Source organism: Staurois parvus, unplaced genomic scaffold, assembly GCF_062004578.1.
Source record: "Staurois parvus isolate SC_StPar_1 unplaced genomic scaffold, SC_StPar_1.0 ptg000439l, whole genome shotgun sequence".
Classification (NCBI taxonomy): Eukaryota; Metazoa; Chordata; class Amphibia; order Anura; family Ranidae; genus Staurois; species Staurois parvus.
In genome coordinates, this window is record NW_028318235.1 from 7,329,018 (window position 1) to 7,352,105 (window position 23,088).

At 40.0% G+C, this 23,088-nt stretch overlaps 1 protein-coding gene across 2 annotated transcripts in view; it reads left to right on the forward strand.

Moving 5' to 3' along the window:
* SSBP4 (single stranded DNA binding protein 4) overlaps positions 1-23,088 on the forward strand; it is a 631,862-nt gene that overhangs the window by 595,313 nt on the left and 13,461 nt on the right. For both annotated transcript variants that reach the window (XM_089687906.1, XM_089687907.1), the window contains 5 exons: positions 12,886-12,956; positions 14,492-14,556; positions 19,473-19,518; positions 21,615-21,650; positions 21,792-21,846. In XM_089687906.1, the coding sequence (XP_089544032.1) occupies positions 12,886-12,956; positions 14,492-14,556; positions 19,473-19,518; positions 21,615-21,650; positions 21,792-21,846 (273 nt within the window). The remainder of the gene's footprint in view (positions 1-12,885; positions 12,957-14,491; positions 14,557-19,472; positions 19,519-21,614; positions 21,651-21,791; positions 21,847-23,088) is intronic.

The window sequence follows — 23,088 nt, forward strand, 5'->3', positions numbered from 1 at the left end:
TTCTGGTTTTGGTTGTTGACATATTGCTGCCACTCTCCTTGGGCTCAGCCCCCTCTGGCCCTCAGACAATACAAATCCTAGGTACTCAACTTGTGGTGCCACAAACTGCATCTTTTTGCAAGAGACTTTCTGTCCCTGATCAGCCAGAAACCGTAACAATGACAATGAATCAGCCTGACACGCCTTCTCGCTCACAGAACTAAGCAGTAAGTCATCCACGTATTGGATAAGTACTGAACCATGGGTGGGTACCCAGTCATTGAGCATGGATCTACTGGCCATGGTATATGCTGCCGGCGAGTCTACATAACCATAAGGGAGACTGGTCCAGGTTAGCCTCTCCCCTTGAAAACAAAAAGCAAACAATACCTGTGTCAACTGGGATGCTAAAAATGCATTTGACAGATCAATTACTGTAAAATGTGTGGTGTTGGCAGGTATAGCATTTACCAAGGTTGATATATCTGGGACTACAGGGGCAATAGGAATGACCAGATCGTTAATCGCCCTGAGATCTTGTACTAATCTCCACTCTCCATTGGGCTTTTTTACCGGATTAATGGGAGTATTACAGGGGGATACTACCGGCTTCAGTATTCCCCTCTTTTTAAAATCCTCCACAATAGGTTTAAGTCTGTCTATTTTATCTTTGGACAGTGGGTATTGTTTATGATAAACAGGGTTCCTGGTTTTAAGGGTGGCTTTATACGGTGTGCAGTCAATGAGGCCTTGCATCCGTTGTGCTCTTAGTCCATAGGTTTTCAGGGAGCTTATTTAAATCATGGTCCATGGGAGGACAGCTTAGGAAAGGTGTGTCCAATTGCATACCTTCCTCCGTGATAGACATCACGACTTTAAGGTCAGCTAACAAATCTCGGCCCAATAGGGACACAGGGCAATGCAGGAGCACATGAAATTTATGGTACCAGACCTGTCCATCTTTTGCTTGTACCGGAAGGGGAGGTGTAATGCAAGTGGGGGTTTCCTTTCCCTCAATCCCTATTGATCGAGTGTTACTTGATTAAATATCCAGGGGGGTGCCATACATACAATGCCATTGTTTTAAAAATTCCTTATTTTATGTTGAGGCAGTGGCCCCTGTGTCTACTAAAAAAGTGCAGGGGACTTCCCCCACTGTAAGTGTAATCATGGGATTTTCCGAAAATGAATCGGAACAACTAAAACTTGGAAACAAAGGCACTGTTGAGGAAGCATGCTCGAGCGGACCCTGGCCCCTCTATTTATTTTTATTAGTCCAGTCCACATTGTACCTGGAGCGTTGTCCCTCAGCATACTGTTGCTGACCTCGTCTATTGGCAGCTCCCTGTTCCCTTCTCACCTTATCAAACTCTCTCTCCTCATCTGTGGGCTTCTTTCTCTGAAACTGTACTCCTGGAGCAGTACACTCCCGACGAAAATGCCCCTCCTCCCCAGAATTGTAACATCGTAGGACCCGTTTAAAGGGCTGGCGCTGGTACTGACGCCGCTCTCTGGGTCTGTTCTCCCAGTCATCCCTATGTGCCAGTGCCTGTACTTGGGGCTTCTTTGTTCCCTTCTCAAAAATTCCTGCTGCATCTTTACTAAGAATCCATTTTTCAAAATCTAGTGCAGATTTATCCTCTCAACCATCATACAATTGTCTAATTGCTAAACTAACATATGGTAGTGCCCCATTCATCCAAGATTGGATAAAAAGTGATCAGCACTCTCTACCAATCAGATCCATTCCCCCTTCCTCCAACCAGACTTTCTTAAACCTTTTAATAAAGTCAGTAGCAGTCTCTGTGACATTTTGCCGACATGCTACTATTGGAGCAAATGATTTCCTTTGTTTGTACATCCTAAACAATTTACATGTCACCTCCTCCCATGCAACGTCCCATTGTGCTCTAGTAAGTAAAGGATACTTATCTACTCCCTGTGATGGGTCCCTCTTTTTGTAACCAACTCCATCTTCATTATTAAAAATCTTACAATTTTCCCATTCAAACTCTCCTGTAATATCTCCCAATACTTTCTCAATTATCAACCTGCAATCTTCCATCGTATAGTTCCTTCCTACACATGTCCTCTTTAGCCAGGATACCACCCCATTCGGAGATTTTCTTGGATTAGGGCATCCCTGTACTATAGCATCCAGCTCCTTGGGATCTATTGCCTTTAAAATCAGCTGCTCCCCAATCATCATGAATGGAAAGGCTGAATTCATCATATCTAGCTCAGCTGTCTCATCTTTAACTTCCCCCTTGTTACTTTCTGCCGACCTAAGAATTCTGTCACTCTTTTCTACCTTCTTTCTCTTCCTCTTTACTTTCCTTTTACTCCTCTCAGTATCCCTTTGACTAACACTCCCAGTTTCCCCATCTGAGCCAGATTCTTCTGACTCCCCTGTATTTATCTGGGAAGCAGCAATAAGAACCTCTTCATCTTCATCTACTTCTTTTACCTGTGGGAGTGCTGGGTATAATGGGGCTGCATGTGGAGCTGTAGGGGCAGGATGTGTCTCGCTGTGTTTGTATGGCGGTGGTGGTGCAAAATCATTTGCTGCAATTAGAGTCTTATAGCCTGGTGCATACTTCAACCAATTCTTACCCCCTTCATACATATAATTCTTGTCCCAATCTGGATTTCCAGTCCCCCAGATACCTACCTGAGGCTGTTCATGCAGACACATTCCTCTAATCATATCCATACACATAGTGTCATTTCCCCCTTCACAAGGAAAACTAGCTCCACCCAGTCTTTCTGACCATCCCACTAAATTATCCACCCAGGGATTAACATAATATATATCATAAGGGGATACCCTTGCTACATATTCTTTACAAGTTTCATTTGAGGTAGATGTGTTCTTTCCCCTCAGCTTTCTAGTTTTTCTTAATAGCTTAATCAACTTTTGTGGCGGCACATGACGGAGTCCTTCCTCCTTACCTGTGGAGTTACCCATAGCAGTAAATTAGTAAACTAACAAACAAGATAAAAAACAACAATAACAAACTTTTTACAAATTATACAAAGTGCTGTGCCAGGTGTATTCTGGTATTATTCCCCGAGCCGAGACTCCCTTAGTCTCGTTTCTAAAACTCCACCCACCATATTTCCCTTAAGTTCAGAATAATTACCTCGGTAAAGAAAGCAATTAAAAAATAAAACTTTCACTTACCTTGGCAATTATCCCACTTCTGACACCACTGCAAGTAGGTAGGTGGTCTTTTTCCTGTTCCTTGGGGGCCCCCTCAGGTACCAATGGTCACATCTGGACACAGCTACTGTCTTGGACTAGGTCACTTACAGACCATTTACCGTGATCTACCAGTGAGCCAAATTAATATGAGAATACGTGCACGTGGAAGTAAGACACTGACACTTCGCAGTTTGCCAACTTCCTAAAATTCTGTTTTATTGAGGAACTAACAGTATCATTTATAGGGCATATGATGCAGGCAAAGCATTTACATTGATTGGGTGAAAAGTCCACTGGTTTCTGTGTGTTCGTCCATCCGTGTTGATATCTTCCAATCATTGTCCCCAAAGAGACTCATTCCCTTTTATGGGGGTTGTTTACATTAAAAGATACTTTTCTCCTAATGAGTCACCAAGGGTGAGACTCCGGATGAAGGTGCCATCTTAATTATCATCATTGTTCTGTCAACCTATATCTGATTGTTTACTTAAGAGAGTAAGGAATTTAAAGAGCAAGAAACAGAATGTAGCAAGACTATAAAATTGTCATTTTACTGATCATCTAATAAAACGTGGACTGTCAATCACAATCCACTACAATCCCCCCTTAAAATGGCTATTTTATTCCTGACTGTCCCTATGTCTTCTGATGTCCTAACTGCCTGGTGGCCCTCCCTCTGGAACTCTTTTAAGACGCATATAGAGCCCCTGAGTGGCTAATCCATCCCTAGAGTCTCGATACGTCCTGAGAAGGCCACAGTCAGGCACTGTCTTTCCCTGCTTATAGTTGTCTGTTGGGGGGGGGAAATTTGTAGCATTCCCTTTTTTTTTTATAAGTCTGAAATATGATGATCAGGGGCCATGGTCTGTAAGGGAGTATAGGATTCCCTTTCTTCACGGGGGAGTTCAACATTGTTATAGTTCAGGAAAGTAGGGGAGATCTCGTTCACAGCTTTCCCTATTAGCCTCTTAATGCAAGGGATCACACAGCAGGCGACTACTGCCATTAGAATGATAATACCCAGGATAACCACCCCTGCTTGGGCGAAGGCTTTCTGCCAGCCACTCAGCCATCCAAACCACTGATCCCAGGGATGTGTAATACCAGAGTTTTCCTTAAGTTCATTTGACAGGTCCTCCAACCTCTTGATGGCCAGTGTCACCTTCCCATTTGGGCCTGTGTTATCTGGGATATACAGTCAGGTCTATAAATATTGGGACATCGACACAATTCTAACATTTTTGGCTCTATACACCACCACAATGGATTTGAAATGAAACGAATTAGATGTGCTTTAACTGCAGACTGTCAGCTTTAATATGAGGGTATTTACATCCAAATCAGGTGAACGGTGTAGGAATTACAACAGTTTGCATATGTGCCTCCCACTTGTTAAGGGGCCAAAAGTAATGGGACAGAATAATAATCATAAATCAAACTTTCACTTTTTAATACTTGGTTGCAAATCCTTTGCAGTCAATTACAGCCTGAAGTCTGGATGAGCAGATAAAAGGTCCAGAGTTCATTTCAAGTGTGCTATTTGCATTTGAAATCTGTTGCTGTCAACTCTCAATATGAGATCCAAAGAGCTGTCACTGTCAGTGAAGCAAGCCATCATTAGGCTGAAATAACAAAACAAACCCATCAGAGAGATAGCAAAAACATTAGGCGTGGCCAAAACAACTGTTTGGAACATTCTTAAAAAGAAGGAACGCACCGGTGACCTCAGCAACACCAAAAGACCCGGAAGACCACGGAAAACAACTGTGGTGGATGACTGAAGAATTCTTTCCCGGGTGAAGAAAACACCCTTCACAACAGTTGGCCAGATCAAGAACACTCTCCAGGAGGTAGGTGTATGTGTGTCAAAGTCAACAATAAAGAGAAGACTTCACCAGAGTGAATACAGAGGGTTCACCACAAGATGGAAACCATTGGTGAGCCTCAAAAACAGGAAGGCCAGATTGGAGTTTGCCAAACGACATCTAAAAAAGCCTTCACAGTTCTGGAACAACATCCTATGGACAGATGAGACCGAGATCAACTTGTACCAGAGTGATGGGAAGAGAAGAGTATGGAGAAGGAAAGGAACTGCTCATGATCCTAAGCATACCACCTCATCAGTGAAGCATGGTGGTGGTAGTGTCATGGCGTGGGCATGTATGGTTGCCAATGGAACTGGTTCTCTTGTATTTATTGATGATGTGACTGCTGACAAAAGCAGCAAGATGAATTCTGAAGTGTTTCGGGCAATATTATCTGCTCATATTCAGCCAAATGCTTCAGAACTCATTGGACGCCGCTTCACAGTGCAGATGGACAATGACCCAAAGCATACTGCAAAAGCAACTAAAGAGTTTTTTAAGGGAAAGAAGTGGAATGTTATGCAATGGCCAAGTCAATCATCTGACCTGAATCCGATTGAGCATGCACTTCACTTGCTGAAGACAAAACTGAAGGGAAAATGCCCCAAGAACAAGTAGGAACTGAAGACAGTTGCAGTAGAGGCCTGTCAGTGCATCACCAGGGATGAAACCCAGCGTCTGGTGATGTCTATGCGTTCCAGACTTCAGGCTGTAATTGACTGCAAAGGATTTGCAACCAAGTATTAAAAAGTGAAAGTTTCATTTATGATTATTATTCTGTCCCATTACTTTTGGCCCCTTAACCTCCCTGGCGGTATGATCATGTCAGGAATTTTGTGCTGCAAGCGGTACCATTTTTTTGCATGGAAATATGTCGTTTTTAATTGTAGGCTGTAATTTTTAGGAATAACTCACTGAAATCTATCCGAAAAAGAGTCTATTAAACATTCCGGATATGATAAAACTTGAAACACGAAATCATAAATTATAATTTAATAAATAATCATAAAAAATAATAATATAATAATAATAAATTTAATTCAATAATATAATCAAACCAAAAACACTGAAATTTGAAATACAGAGGCAAATTCGCACATCGCTGAGCAAAGTCGCAAAATCGTTTTCAGTGTCTGATGACGAATTTCCCCCACAAATCATTATCACTCAATTCTGCAAGTGGTTCTGATTTACTATCGCTGTTCTAAAACCACTTTTGACGTAAAGGGATGCTTTTTGGCCGCCATGGACTTTTCTAAGTTTCCAGGCAGAAAGAACAGTCAAAATGCAGGCAGGGCACAGGACAAAGCAGTGGGGACAAAATGTATGTGAAATGCAGTGAAAAAGCAATGACAGCAAAAATGTCATTTTTTAAAAATTTCAAATTTCCCGCCGGTTCCGCCGCCCGAACGTTCCGACGTCACGGGGACCGGAACACGGAAGCCAGATGCCGGCATCCGCCGGAGGAGATGGACGGGGACGCTGCAGGGGACCCATCGTGGGAGCGAAGGACAAGGTAAGTGCTGCAGGGACCCCCAGAGAACGCCGCATGGTAAGCCCGAGTGTAGCTCGGGGTTACCGTTCTTGGTATAGAAATTCTACCCCGAGCTACACTCGGGAAAACCGCCAAGGAGGTTAACAAGTGGGAGGCACATATGCAAACTGTTGTAATTCCTACACCGTTCACCTGATTTGGATGTAAATACCCTCAAATTAAAGCCGACAGTCTGCAGTTAAAGAACATCTTGTTCGTTTCATTTCAAATCCATTGTGGTGGTGTATAGAGCCAAAAATTTTAGAATTGTGTCGATGTCCCAATATTTATGGACCTGACTGTACGTACAGCAGGTCATGGTCTTTGGTATCATTTTACAGACCCCCCCTTTTTTAGCTAATAACATATCGAGTGTCATACAATTTTGAAAGACCATGTTAGAAGTAGCCTCCAACTGCTCTGCTATCCCCTTTAAGGCATCTCGTGTGTAGTTTACAAACCGTTGTTGATTATGGTAGATGTAGTTTATCCAATCTACATTCTTGTTCTCAGTGATGAAGAGGAATAGGGATTCAAATCCCGCGGCCACCTGGTCTCTGGCCTTGAATTCATCGGGTACCGCCCTCGGGACTCCTATCGCATCTATATAGACATGGGGGTCAAAACTCCCTTGTGGGGCACTTCGTTTGTGCTTGGTTGCATGGGGGGGGGTTGGGCGGCCCCTTAAGTAATGGATCTGAGAGGATGTGCAATGGCATTATGGCATTGGCAAGGGTACATTCCCCTCTCCATTTCCCTATCAGTCGGGTCCTAATCTTCTGATCACCACAGATCCAGAATATATCCCCCAATGATATGACCTGGTTCTGGGTTAGATCTGACCGGGCTGTACTATAAGCAGCACAGAATCCCTCTGTGAAGTTCCCCAGGAACCTTCCTCCTCCCTCATAGTTGGCATAGCAGGTATAATTACCGGGATATATAGTTAAACCATTTGGGGCCTTTTCGTCTCCTTGGATTAGGGGGTAACGCTTCTTCCAGTCCTCACATAAAGACTGGTTCGTAGAGATGTTAGTATACAGGCTTAAGACACACTCCTCTATGGAATCTGGTAGGGTTAGTGGCACCGTCCCCAGATGTGGTCTGGCATGCCCACACACATAGCAGTTGGACTTATTATGCGAGTTTGCATTGTATCTCATCCATTCTAACCACAGATTAGTGTCTGAGAGGCCGGTTTCTACTGCTATAGTATCTTCGTATGTAGGGTTTGCTATGGCCACCATCTCTGCCAACGTTTTGATCTTTGGCATAAGTGGGTTATAGGTGGGAGCAGTATCTCTGGAAGATTTCCATCGGTTTGATCTATACATATCCCTTATCCAGAATTTTCCCATCACTCCCCCATGTCCCCAGTATCCCAACCAGTAAAGCCCCTCATCTCCTGGGCTGGGGTTCTCTATGGTGAGGGTGAGTGGCATAGTTCTCCCTGTTAGTTTTTCATATGAACATGTGCCTGTTTTAAATATAGTCAATCTATCAATTAGGCTCTTCTCATTTTTATCTTTGCGGTTTAAAGCACTTAGTGGTTTATACCCCCAGTCAGGCCCCGTATTCCATCCTACTGAGCCCCAGTATCCGCACTCATCTCCCCAATAGTCATCTGTCACACATACATATATTGTGGAGGCAATGGGGACAGGTGTGTTCTTGCACAGGCTATGATTGAAGAAAAATGTTGCTACTTGTGTGTTGGATGAGTTATACCAAAACTGGGTGGAGTCACCCTTGTGAGTGATGGCCACCTGTTGGCCCCCTCCCATTTCCACCAAAAAAGGATATGCAACACAATCATTGTGGTGTGGGTGACACGGACAGGGCCTCGTCCTCTGGAGCTGGAACCTTCTTGCAATGTGAAGTGTGTATCCAGGTGGACTTTCCCTCCAACTTCACTGAAGTGGCAATCACCAGGAGCACCTGGAAAGGACCATCATATCTGGGTTCCAATGTATGTTTTCGCAGAAACTTTTTGACCAAGTCCCAGTCTCCAGGTTGTAAAGTGTGTGTTCCTATGTCCGCCTCAGGATCTGGAATGGAGGAGAATACTTGCACATGGATATTAGTCAACACACGTGTAAAAGATATCACATACTTTGTCAATGAGTCAGACTGCAATTGTAATTGTTGAGTATAGTAGGTACCCAGTCTAGGGGCGGACCCAAACAAAATCTCATAGGGAGACAACCCATGACTTCCCCTTGGTGTGTATCTAACGCTGAAAAGAGAAATAGACAAGCTGTCCGGCCATCCCATGCCTACCTCTTGGGCCATTTTTAACATTCTTGACTTCAGGACCCCATTTAGGCGCTCTACCTTCCCACTACTCTGGGGATGATAGGGTGTGTGAAACGCAAGTGTGACCCCCAGAGCCCCCCAGATCTCTTTTGTAACATTGGCAGTAAAGCCGGTCCCTGATCGCTTTCAACCACCTCGGGCACTCCATATCTGCAGACTATCTCCGTGAGCAGCTTCTTGGCAGTGGTTCTTGCCATCTGGTTGGTTACTGCGAATGCCTCTGGCCATCCTGAGAACATATCCACCACCACTAGGGAATATTCAAATCGTCCACTTTTTGGCATCTGGATATGATCTATCTGGATCCTCTGAAATGGATATAGTGCCCTGGCCAGATGTTTGCTTGGAGGTTTCTCAAGTCTTCCAGAATTGCACTTGGCACATACAACACAAGACTTACAGAATCTGTCTGTGTAAGCCGTAATTCCGGGTGCCACATAGTATTTACTGATCAAAGAGTTCATTAGCATCTTGGACAGGTGTGACGCTCCATGTGCCCACTGCACTGTTGCAGGATATAAGGATCTGGGAAGCAAAACCTTCTTCCCCACCACCCACAGTCCTTTGTCCTCAACTGCTCCTGAGATCTCGGAAAGTGAATGCATTCAAGTCACCTCAGTTGCGACTGCAAACACTTCAGTTTTATTGGCATAACATCAGGGTTTTTATACTGTAGTCTTTGGGCAAACACACCCTTAGACCATCCAATCAAATATATATACATTATTTTTACCTTAACTCAACAATTATTTGTATGAGCTTTGCATTTTCACTCTTCTGCCTTATCTGTCACGCCATATCTGGTCTAACGCCCAGACCATGGCTATAATCTGACCCAACGCCCAAACTGTGGTTACAACTTTTCAGAAATAAGAGTAAAGCTTATCTGCTTTTTTGTAAAGTTTGCAAAAACACTCATTTCTACATGAAGCTGGCATAGACAGTTTTCTTATTGTTTACAAAGTTCATATATATGTATGTTAAACAAGCATCTTGTATTAGTGTATACAAAATGGATTCAGTAATATTCCATTTAATCCTTTCAACATATATATTGTACATTCACATCAGTCCCTAACCCTCAACCGGCATTCAATCTAAGGTCCCTAACTCACATTCATACATACACATGCTAGGGTCAATTTAGACAAGATTCAATTCACCTACCAGCATGTCTTTGGAGTGTGGGAGGAAACTGGAGTAACCGGAGGAAACACACACAGGCACAGGGAGAACATGCAAACTCCAGGCAGGTGGTGCTGTGGTTGGGATTCGAGCCAACGACCCTAGTACTGCCAGGCGGAAGTGCTAACCATTTAGCCACTGTGCTGCCCAGTCACCATCTGTTTAGAGAAAGTCTTCTTCATGACATACCTAACTTTGATGTTAACAGTATGTTGGTATTGTCCCAAATTTACTAATTCTCCATATTCTCAGGGTCCAGTTGTAAAAAGGTGTTTGTTCTATTGTTTTACTCTCTTTGTCATTGGAGCAGAAGAGTAATTATATAATTCTGTATTTTTTTAATCCCTTTTATTGTAAACAACTCTTTTGCTTGTGTCTTGGAAATTTTATAGATAGGCAACTCCTATCCACATATTGATTAGTGGTTCCAAATTAATGATAACTACTGCAGTAGGGAACAGACACTAAAAGATACGCATCTTTTCAAATAACTATTATGTTTAGTCAGTGTATTTTAAGCTGTTTATAACCATGCTTATGTAGGTATCACATTAATATTACAATTTTACTTTTACGGTAACCAGGTGCATAACACAGGTGGACTAGTTTCCTAGTAGAGTTTAAAAGAATTTGAACACCTATTCAAAACATTATTAGTGCCATGTGCAGAAGATGAGTGCAGTGTGCAAAACAGAAGCAAAGCATACAAAATGTAGAACATTTTTATGCAGAATTTAGGATTTCTTTGACAGCTTGTAGTTAAGTTTTTTTGTAAGCTGTTGCAATTTTTGTATGTATATGCACTGCTCTTCTTTAGGAAAATTAAATACAAAAATTAAATTAGTTAATTAAATACAAATTGAATTTGTCGGGTTTTAAATGTTCTAAAGTATGCACAAATCTGAACAGTAAACCAGTAGTTGTGTGTGTGTGTGTGAACAACATTATAGGTGAAGTGAGTGGTTTACTAACGTTTTACTAGTTAAAAAAGCAGCATTTATGTTTGAGGAAAAAGTGTATACTAGTCTATTATCTGCTGAGACCAGAGTTTTCTTATAGAAATATCAGGACTGTAGGTCTTTTGTGTGTGAACAAGCGTCTGAATGTTTGTGTGTGCACATGTTTTCCTATATCCATAATTGGGGAATTGGGATTTACTTGTAACTACCAGCTAGCATTCTGGTAAATTTCTGAGAACCGTGTCTTCCCTTTTTTTCTACCTTTTCCTGTCTTCCCCTTCTCTCTAATTGTCATTTAGAATATACTAGTTTTGATTTACAAAAAGGAAAATAGGTCTTTGCCAAGGAAATTGCATTTTGCAAAGAGATTGTTCTCAGAGGTTAATTAATGTGGTGAAATTGCACTTTGCAAAGAATACACAATCAGATGCAAGGGAAAAAAACATTTTTATTTGCACATGTTTGGATAATGGAAGTCAGCAGAGCCTCATTCACTAAGCTCTGGGGGAAAATTCCCATAAAAAGTGCAACTTCCCTTGCAAAGTAAATAGCCTTTTTGCCTTTAGTAAATCAACTCCACGGAATCTGACTGCCAAACAGATACACAACAGTTTGATTAGCAGAACAGTATCACAAAAAAATCTTTTTTTTGCAATTTTTTTCCTTTGACATTGAAATGTATTTTAATAATAGGATTTTATACTATGTGCATAGTTAATGAGCTCACTCAGAATTGCAAGAGAAAAGCATTCCCCATATCCTGTCATGGATATATAAAAGTTGAATTGCATCATCTATAGTTTGTTTTTCTTTTTTGTACTCTTAGATAAGCATAGTCATCATATTTTGCAAGCAAATATTTAAATTAGCTTCCCACTTCATTTTAAATTCACCACTGACATTTTTAATATTGAGAAAATGTGTATTCTTAAATCAAAGGGATTATAATGATTTTCTATGTACGCTTCCAAATATTTAATGTGCCAAAAATGTGTTGATTTTGTCTCTAAAAATTTCTTTAAACTGTAATAAAAATGTGTTGTTTCGGATTCCACTTTTTTCGTATTGGCACTTTTTTGTTGGAATTGGAACATTAAATTGTCCTTTAGGGATCCATGATGCTCCCTCTTTTTCTGTTAGAGACAAGCTTCCAATGTTCAAATGAACTGGCAATAAATGTAGGTTGACATTTAGCCCAACCACTATGTTTTCCTATTTGGGTTAAATGTTCGGACAAGATCAATCAAGAACAGATTCCATTCAATTGTTTCTTTAAATTGATAGAAACAAGACTAGTAGGTATATTTGGAGTACTTTAAAATATTTATCTGATGCTTTATCATGGAGAATTTTGAATACAATTAGCAGTCTAATGTTTTTAATGTGACTGTTTTGTAATTAAAATCTGTGAAAACAACTTTATAATAAAATATGCATATTTCACTTTTATTAATATAATTAAAGCCCTATTCATAATATGTATATATAATGATATAATATATATATATATATATATATATATATATTTGAGATGATGGTACAGAGTAACAACTCCCATTGATCAAAACCAACATACCTCTTGTATTGGTTTGTTGCATGGTGAGAGGTTTAAATGTACTTTAAGAGGTGGGCTGCATACCTTGATAGCAATTAGATACTATGAAATTCATATGACAAGCAAAACAAATGTTGAGTGTAGAAGCATCAAAATAGATATTGAATTTGCCTGATGCCTTTTTATATTTGGAAGATAAAGGTGTTAAAAAACAAATATCCTTTACCTGTGTGCATTATTATGTGGACTATAACTTATGCAGATACTACAAATATGTCATTTTCCAGGGCATCCAAACATGGCAGGACCCATGCAGAGAATGAACCCACCACGAAGCATGGCAGCTATGGGGCCTCAGGTAACAAGACAGGAAACCTATTTCTATTCAGATCTGAAAAATTGACCCTAAAACTAGCATTTTAGCATATCAGCAATACACATAAGTGATAAACAAAATCCCTCTGGTGACCCTAAAGCCTAGTACACATGGGCCGAATGTTGGGCAGTATCGGCTAGTTCAACAGAAACCGGACGACTTTCAGCCAATGGCTGAGAGTGCTGATTGGAGTGTTCTGGCCAGGAGGCCAGAGTTTTATAGTCACCAGTGGGAATTTTAGATCACTTGTTTGTATTTATCGGGGGTACTCTGTGTTCTGGAAATTTCTGAGGCATGACATTTTTTTACATTTCTGAGAGAGATTTAGCACAAAGAAAGTGTCATTGACTTTTGAATTTATTATGAGGAGAGAATCCAATAAACATGAACAGAGTTCCGCTGTTGGGATTTAGCCACTTTATCTTTGATTTATTTAAGCTTTTAACATTTTCAGATTAAAATTTACATTTTATGGTCATATTGGGTTAGATGCATGGTTATTTAGTGCATCGCCCTTGTTTTGATATTGAGTTCCCACTCAGGAAGCCACAAATTTAGGATTTTTATTTTCAGGCTATTACATTTGTATTTGTATGTGTACATACTGTAGTTTCTATAAGTACCATCCTTAAAGTTAAGTGAAGACCAACTCCTCTTTGAAAGAGAGGGAGATACATATAAGGAGTAGGAATTTAAACATACCAAATAGGAACATATTAAAAACTGTATTTTATTACAAGTTTGAAAGAAAAAAATCATTAAAATCAGGAAAAAACTTCCAGTTTGACACACGTCACAACCTTTTTACTCATTTGTCATTACTCACATGCAGCACTTATGGGTTCTGCTTGATATAGTAGTAGTGTTTGGTTGTTTGGGTACATTTTCAGTTTTCCTTTTGGGATTGTTCTTCACTGAGACTGGAGTATACAATTCTTTTTGTTTATAATCATTCTTTAATTAGAGTTCTCCTTTTTATTCAATGGGAATTACATATCTACTGGAATATCCACTATTGGGGTACAAGTAAACTTCTTCATTGATCTCTCTGCTTGAATATTCCAGTGCCGATCCTAAGCAAGCAAGCATATCACAAAATGTGTTGATCTGAAGCGCAAAGCAATGATTATAATAAGCAAATATATATCTGTTTGTAGTTTTAATGAATTTTTTCTTTTAAACTTGTGATAAAAGACATTTTTAATCTATATGTTCCTATGTTGTACATTTAAAGTCCTGATTCCTATATACATCTGCCACTCTTTCAAAGAGGAAATGGTTCCTATTGTTATTCTAAATGCACTTTAACAGCCAGTCCTACTTTCTGAAGCTGTCAGAATTACCCCTAGGGGTACACATATTAACAGTTCACCGTTCAACATCTGCTCTGAAGGACAGCTGAGTATATTCTAGAACACAATTGCTTTGCACTGCATTTAAATGAGCTTAGGTTAGCATGAGTGTGAATGCAATTGAATCCTGTTCTTGCAATTTGATTTGTTCTTTTTGTGTTTCAGAACTATGGAAGTGGAATGAGACCTCCAAATTCATTAGGTGGTCCTGGAATGCCAGGAATGAATATGTAAGTAAAAAGTATATTAGCTAGTTATGTGCAGTAGCAATCTTAGGCTACCATATAGAAGTCGCCTTGTTGTAATTTGATAGCTATGATTTTTGTAAAATTTAACCACTTGCCCTTCAGAGGATTTACCCCCCTCCCTGACCAGACCATTTTTTTGCGATACGGCGCTGCGTTATTTTAACTGACACGGTCATGCAACGCTGCACCCAAATGAAATTTATGTCCTTTTTCCCATAAATAGAGATTTCTTTCAGTGGTATTTGATGGCCTGTGCATTATTTATTTTTTGCGCTATAAACAAAAAAAGACTGACAATTTTGAAAAAATTTTTTTTGACTTTTTACTATTAAACATATCCAGTAAAAAAATTGAAAAAAATTAAATTTTGTCATAAATTTAGGCCAAAATGTATTCTGCTACATCTCTTTGCTAAAAAAAAATCCTAATACGTGTAAATTAATTGGTTTATGTGAAAGTTATTGCGTTTCCAATGGCAGTATATATACTGGAATTATAAGTAATGGCAATTACTACATTATCAAGTAATTGTAAGTAATGGCAATGATCGGCGACTTATAGCGGGACTGCGGCTGGCATTCTGACACTGGAACAGACTTGGTGTCACTGACATCCCCAGTGACACCAATACAGTGATCAGTGCTAACAAAAAGCACTGACACTGTACTAATGGCACTGGGCAGGAAGGGGTTAACATAAGGGGCCATCAAAGGGTTAACTGTGTGCTGTTTTACTATGTGTGCTTTGTGTAATTTACACTGTGCTAAGCTGAGCCATACAAAGCAGCATGCAGGAGTTGACAAGGGAAGGAACTGTATGGTTTTCATAAAGGTCTCTCCCCCATCGGAAATACTCGGAGATCGCCGGGTGTCACTGGCCGAGACTTGGTGATTGACAGCCGAGGCAGCAAATGGCGTGCACACCCTACCCGGAACTGCAAAATCACATATATACATATATTTATTTATGTGATTTTGCACACCCATGCTGCCCTGTAGCAGTATTTCTGCTATAGGGCGACGTGGAAATGGTTAAAGTAATAATAAGCACTATAAGTGCAATATCCTGCTTCCCTTCTAGCTCCACCTAACTAGATGTAAAAAAAACTATTTTTTTTTCTGCATCTTGTGCCAAACACATTTCCCTCTTGGATGATCTCTTCCCTGGGTCTCTCTCCATTGCACTTCTCCATGCTTCCAGTTGGGGAGTTTGCACTGTGCACATGTCAGGGAAGATATATGTCATCTAACGCATCAGGACCACACGACCCATGATTTCTTGGCTACTGCCTACAATGCTCCAACCACAGAACTGGAGCACATGAGCATGGCATCAATCAACATGTAAGAATGTAGCCCTGGTTGGGATATAGTATGTCAGAATGAGTAGGGAGACCCTGCAAGTGTTCAAATGAAAGGCAAAAACTACTCCAGGTGGACTCACCATGCATCAGCCCCTCCACTGTGCAATTAGGTGCCGGACCGATCCGTGATAATCATAATCCAAGCATCCAAAGAACAGAGGTTGACCGTGCTCTAATGGCCAGGGAAATCTGAGCTTATTAATTTACATGCCAACTTTCTGATAAAGAAACAAGCATACAAATTATAAGCAATGTACACATACTTGCCACAACCTCATTTTTTCATTATTTTAGGGGGAAAAAAAGGCACACCATCACTATAGTGTAAAAGACTTGCCATAATCAATAAATCAACACCATTAAGTAAGGGGTTTTACAAAAACAATTTAACCACTAGCCTACAGGGCACTTATACCCCCTTCCTGCCCAGGCCAATTTCCAGCTTTCAGCGCTGTTGCACTTTGAATGACAATTGCGCGGTCATGCAACACTGTACCCATATGAAATTTTTATAATTTTTTTGTGACAGATAATGCCGCCTATCAGTGTGCATTAGTGCCGCCTATCAGTGCCATATATCAGTGCCATGTATCAGTGCTGCCTTTCAGTGCCCATCAGTGATGCCTGTCAATGCCCATCAGTGCCACCTACCAGTGCCTCCTCATCAGTGCCCATCAGTGCCACCTATCAGTGTCCATCTGTGCAGCCTATCAGTGCCCATCACTGCAGACTTATTAGTGCACATCAGTGAAGGAGAAAAATCACTTATTTACAAAATTTTATAACAAAAACTAAGAAAAAAGTTTTGTTTTTTTTAAACATTTTCAGTGGTTTTTGGTTTCTTTAAGAAAAAATAAAAAACCCTGTAGGCTTGTGGTTAATAAAACACCTTAGTACTTAAAGAAAAAGCACAACAGTCACATTCATTTCATGATGTGCGTGGCATATGCTAGATAATAACAAAAATGGTATTCTCAATGTATGCAGTTCATTGATCATTCCTGGCTTCTACAAAATTATCTCATGCTCCTTTATGTTGGCCATGAGATGTCTTATTTATAATGTAATAGTTGTCATTCCCAATCAAGGACTAAGACCAAATTTAAAGCTCGTATAAGCTTGCTCTTCCCATTTAAGATGGGAACTGTGCAGGGTACATCTGCTAGATAGAGTGGAACACCTTGCTGGAAGTTTAGCTTCATCGTATTAGAATAATAATGATATTAATTCAATTGTTAAAGACATGTACATTAAAATTTACACTTAATTATATGTCCTTTTTGCAAATATTACACTATGGATGTCACCTTTAATTAGAGATATACACAATGAAAAGTTTCATTTTGCATCTTTTATTTCCATTTACTTATTTAAAATAATAACAGTTTTGTCTATGAGCACAAAAATCTTACTAAGAGTTACCAGAAACAAAGCTTTGGACCTTTAAGAACTTCTAGATTTCTGTATTATTAGCTCCTACAATGTGGTCTGATCCAGTGCCATTTGAAGATATTGGTTGGCCCAGAGCAGTCTATCCACAAGTGGGCCCTCTCCCTAGTATTGTTTATTTACCCCACCACTAGCGCATTATGTACATTCCTACCAGATATATTTTTAAAAAACCCTTCCGCCACTTCCAGCGTATATATTGTACATGTACTTTCCACCACCAGCACGGAATATACACCGCCCTCTTTCCCAGCACTGTACCCTTCCCTCTTTCATCACAGTATATGCACCCCCTTCAGCCATGAGCTTGAACAATTTTCTCTGTCTTGGGAATTTACATAAAAAACTGGCACTACCTGCAAAACATGAAACTGATAATGAGACAATAATGGAAGGTTGTGATACTGCCAGCATCCCTATACCAAGTACAAAAGAAAGGCGACCAAAAGGTCAAAGGATTCCCCTGGGGACTTTTGAGGCAGAAGATATGAAACATGAAATATATTAAAAAACAAGTAATCAAACTTTATTACTAATTCCAAAAAAATGTCCAACTGGCCAATGAGACAAAAGTAAAATACAATATGATACACCAATTAATTAAGCCAGCATATACCCAAGTGTATTTAGAAATACAACAATATAGACACATGTCTTGCTTGGCGATAATAAAATCTTCCCATTATTCCCAATATGTTTCGGAACGGAGTTCCTTCTTCAGGGTAAATCACTGGTATAATGATGAATTAGTAGGTGTATCTGTGTAACTTGATTCAAAAATAGACATCCACAAAGCAGAGGCAGTCTAGCCAAAATCAGCGTAAGTTCTTTAAATTCACATCTCCAGCTCTGAAGAGGTTACTGCAAGGATTCCAGTGGGGCACTACCCAAAGGAAAGGCTAATCTGGTCATAGCAGAATAGCAGTCACAACCAGAGGTATGCTCAGCAAGGAAGTCATACCTGCAAAACACTTTCCTGCAAATCAGCACATCTTCAAAAGGCTTTGGCAGTACCTTAACTTCAAAAAAATCTATGTATTTTTTCAAAACAAGCCTCTAAAGTTTCTTTAAAAAAAGCAGGTTATAGTGCACTGAGTTTGGAAATACTGTAGATTGATAGCTTCTGGAACAAAGGTATGGTAATAGATAAAAAAGCAAGCCTCCGTTGAAGAAAGTGCAGCATTTTCATTCACCGACTTTTAGACCTAAAACAATTACATATTTTCTTCAAAAATAAAAAAAGTGCAGCTTTTGGAAAACTAGGATGATGACAGATCTGTCACTAGCGATCCTGCCACTGACAATATGTCAAATTCGGTAGCAGCAGGATTGCTAAAAGGCTTCTTGTTTGTTCCTTTGGAATTGCTCTTTTTTGTAGCTTGATGTCGCTGCTATTGCTAGCAATTGGGATTCAGCAGGGTTCAAACCAGTGACAGAGTGACATCTCACTGCATCTGGCTACAGTGGCTGCGATCCCAGAGAGATACACAGGCAGCCTCTTTAGCAATCCTTCTGCTGCTGATTTATTACTGGTGGCAGAGTCGCCCGCTTATCATCAGCCTAAATTTGGAAATACATTTTCAGCTCCTGGGTCTAAAACAGCAATTTATAATATCAACATAAACTTCTTTTTAATTCCTACATAACTGCAACTTTTAATACACTGAGTCTGAAAATAAATTGTTAGCTCATGGAACTAAAAAAGCAATGCTGTTCAATATATTTCTAAATATGTGTAGTTTCCAGTCAACTGGTATGTTTGGGAATAGACTGTAAGCTCCTGAGACTACTGAGACTTTTACTAGCATCATATCTCTTCTATACATAAAATGACAGCCTGTATCTGTGTGTAGGGTTTTTCTAAGGTGGATCTGAACTTTAGTTCTTCTGCTTGGCTTCCAGAGACATCATGCCTGGGTCAGGGTAGATTTTGTAGTGAGTCTTCAATCATGCCAGGAGTCATGGAACATTGAACATATTAAATGAAGAAATGAAGATCAAATCACAGAAGAGGTTTAGGCTTAAAGTCTGTATGCATTAATATATATATTTCACACTAAAATATAAACTTTTTGTTCTTTCACAGGGGACCTGGAGGTAGAGGACCTTGGCCAAACCCCAATGCCAATTCGGTAAATAACTAAATTGCAAAATTATTCTAAGTTTTAAATAGCTACCTTCCACCTATGTTATGTCCATTGCAATGTTATATACATCATAATAATATGTACCAGTGAGAATAGTAAATAACTAGTGTGGTTGTCTTACACTATTTTTAAGCTCATTCTGTAACTAACAGTTTTGCTGAGCTTTTGGTTGATCAGACCTCATTAACAATTTAACACTATGTGTAAATTATATATTACCATCCTCTGTTCAAGAGGATGCAGGCAAAAGCAGGCTTCCAGTATTACAGGATTTGCCACTACTTTATCCATGCTTGTTACAGACCACACATTTAAAATATACATTATATTTCCAAAAGTATTGGGACACCCCTCCAAATAATTAGATTAAGGTGTTCCAATCTCCTCCATGGCCACAGGTGTATAAAATCAAGCACCAAAGCATACAGACTGCTTTTGCAAACATTTGTGAAAGAATGGGTCGCTCTCGGGAGCTCAGTGAATTCAAGCGTGGTACCGTGAAATTCCCTGCTACTAAATATTGCATGGTCAACTGTTAGTGGTATTATAACAAAGTGGAAGCAACTGGAAACAACAGTAACTCAGCCACGAAGTGGTAGGCCACGTAAAAAGACAGAGTGGGATCAGTGCATGCTGAAGTGCACAGTGCACAGAAGTCGACAACTGTCAATAGCTAAAGACCTCCAAACTTCGTGTGGCCTTCAGATTAGCACAACAACAGTGCATAGAGATCTTCATGGGTTTCCATGGCCAAGCAGCTGCATCCAAGCCTTACATCACCAAGCACAATGCAAAGCGTCAGATGCAGTGGTGTAAAGCATGCCACCACTGGACTCTAGAGCAGTGGAGATATGTTCTCTGGAGTGATGAATCACGCTTCTCTGTCTGGCAATCCAATGGACGTGTTTGGGTTTGGCAGTTGCCAGGAGAACAGTACTTGCCTGACGGCATTGTGCCAAGTGCAACGTTTGGTGTAGGGGGGATTATGGTGTGGGGTTGTTTTTAAGGGGCTTGGCCCCTTAGTTCCAGTGAAGGGAACTCTTAAGGCGTCAGCACACCAAGACATTTTGGACAATTTAATGCCCCCAAACTTTTGGGAACAGTTTGGGGATGACTTCTTCCTTTTCCAACATGACTGCACACCAGTGCACAAAACAAGGTCCACAAAGATATGGATTATCAAGTTTGGGGTGGAGGAACTTGATTGGCCTGCACAAAGTCCTGACCTCAGCCCGATAGAACACCTTTGGGATGAATTAGAGTGGAGACTGCGAGCCAGGCCTTCTCGTCTGACATCAGTGCCTGATCTCACAAATGTGCTTCTGGAAGAACGGTCAAACATTCCCATAGACATACTCCTAAACCTTGTGGACAGCCTTCCTAGAAGAGTTGAAGCTGTTATAGCTGCAAAGGGTGGGCCAACTCAATATTGAACCCTACGGACTAAGACTGGGATGCCATTTAAGTTCATGTGTGTGTAAAGACAAGCATCCCAATACTTTTGGAAATATAGTGTATAGTTCCCTTCCCAGCAATAGAGAGATGAGTTGGCTATAATGAGTTATTACTACTAATAATTACTATCTCAGATGTAATATGTTCAATTCATGGTGCACACATGTGACAGAGGACTATGGGTTTTCTAAAGAGAGGGTGCAGCTGATGCAGTTTGCTTTCAGAGTATCTCTCTCTCATCAAAAAGCCTGTACAGAGTCATCTGACAAAACAGGCACGAAAGAAGGGGTGGGGGAGTGAGCTGCTCCACTGACTTAATCAGTTATGTATATAAATTTGATATTGAGTTGGTATTGAGTTCCTTAAACTGGCTTTTTACAGCAATGCAGCTAAGGTCAGCCTGGAAAACATGTAAAAGGACACTGGAGCTCCACCTGTTGGATAGAATGTGAATTTTAAATATTCATATGCATTATTTCATACCTGGAAAAAAAAAGGAGAAAATATTTTTTAAAAATGTATTTTTTCTATGACCTGAACATAATAAGAAATAAATAATATAATACAAGCTATAACAATCTATTTTCCCTCTAAGATTCACTGGTTTTCTCTTTTTCTATATACAGATAGCATATTCATCGTCGTCACCAGGCAACTATGTGGTAAGAGTTTTTTTTAACTCTCTTGTAGTAATTTTTTAAGACAGTAAAAGTTAAGTAAAGTCAAACACCAGCTTACTTGGTTAACATTTTATTTTACATCTTTATACTAAATAACCAATCTTAATTTTTTATTTTATTTAGGGACCTCCAGGTGGTGGGGGGCCTCCAGGAACACCTATAATGCCCAGCCCAGGAGGTAATAATACACAGACAAAAATAGTAGCATTGCCATAACACTCTTGTAAAAACTTTTTTTCTAGTATGGGAGGGTTGAAATCTCTGTCAAATTTTCTGTTGATTTGAATGGGTATAGATACCCATTGGGAACTCTGCACTACCTTTTCATATCATTATTTTCTGAAGAATTTTAGGTTATAAACCCCACCCTCCCTGCACCTCAGTACACAATGCTGACATTTTCTTGAGCTGGGAAAAGTTGCAGTTTTTAGTGATGGAAGTCAATGTTTTCAACTTCTACCTGTCCTAATGCTGTTGATTTAGAAAAGCAAAACAAAACCCAAGAGCAAGGCAGCTGCCAATTTCTGCTCACATTGGTACAAAAAAATCTTTGACTTTGTAAGAGGGAGACTTATTATTCAGCTTGATCAATTACCCACTGATGAATTATGCTAAGATTTTGCTGAAATATCTGAATATCTGCCCATGCACAGTTAGCCTTAAAGCAGTAGTAAAGTCATTTTTCCTAAACTAGATATTAAAAAAATTATTTACATGCATTTGATTTTTTTTATACATTTCCTCGTCTTTTTCTGAAACTGACCTTGGCTGCACTGCTACATTCCTGTTATATGTGCCAATATGCCATCAGGACCCATGGAGTCCTGTAAGAGTCTCTTCACACTCCTGTTTAGAATAACAACTGTGTTCTTTGTTTATTAGGCAAGAGAGTCTTTTGACCAAATCAGCATTTTTATGCATATTGTCCAACTCCAAGCTGCATAAACTTGAATGCTTATTGAATTTAAGCATATCAGCTGATGTGTATTTGTGTAATAAGGGAGGGTGTGGCCTATGGAGATGAATACCCTATATCACTGTAATAATACCAGCCCATATCACCTATACCACTATCACTGTAATAATACCAGCCCATATCAGAACCCCACCTTCACCTTGCTAGCAGCTGAGTTGAAGTGGAACTCTGTGCCCCTTACTGATCCAGTCACAGGCCCATCCATCTGGTCCATCAAGAGTCATTCTCATCTCACCAGTCCATAAAACCTTTGAGAAACTGGTCTTCAGATATTTCTTAGCCGAGTTCTGATGTTTCAACTTATGTGCCTTGTTCAATGGTGGTTGGGTTTCAGCCTTCCTTACCTTGGCCATGTCACTGAGCACTGAACACTTTTGGATCCTCCAGGTAGGTTGCAGTTCTGGAATATGACAGCACTGGAGGATAATGGGTTCCTGGTAGCTT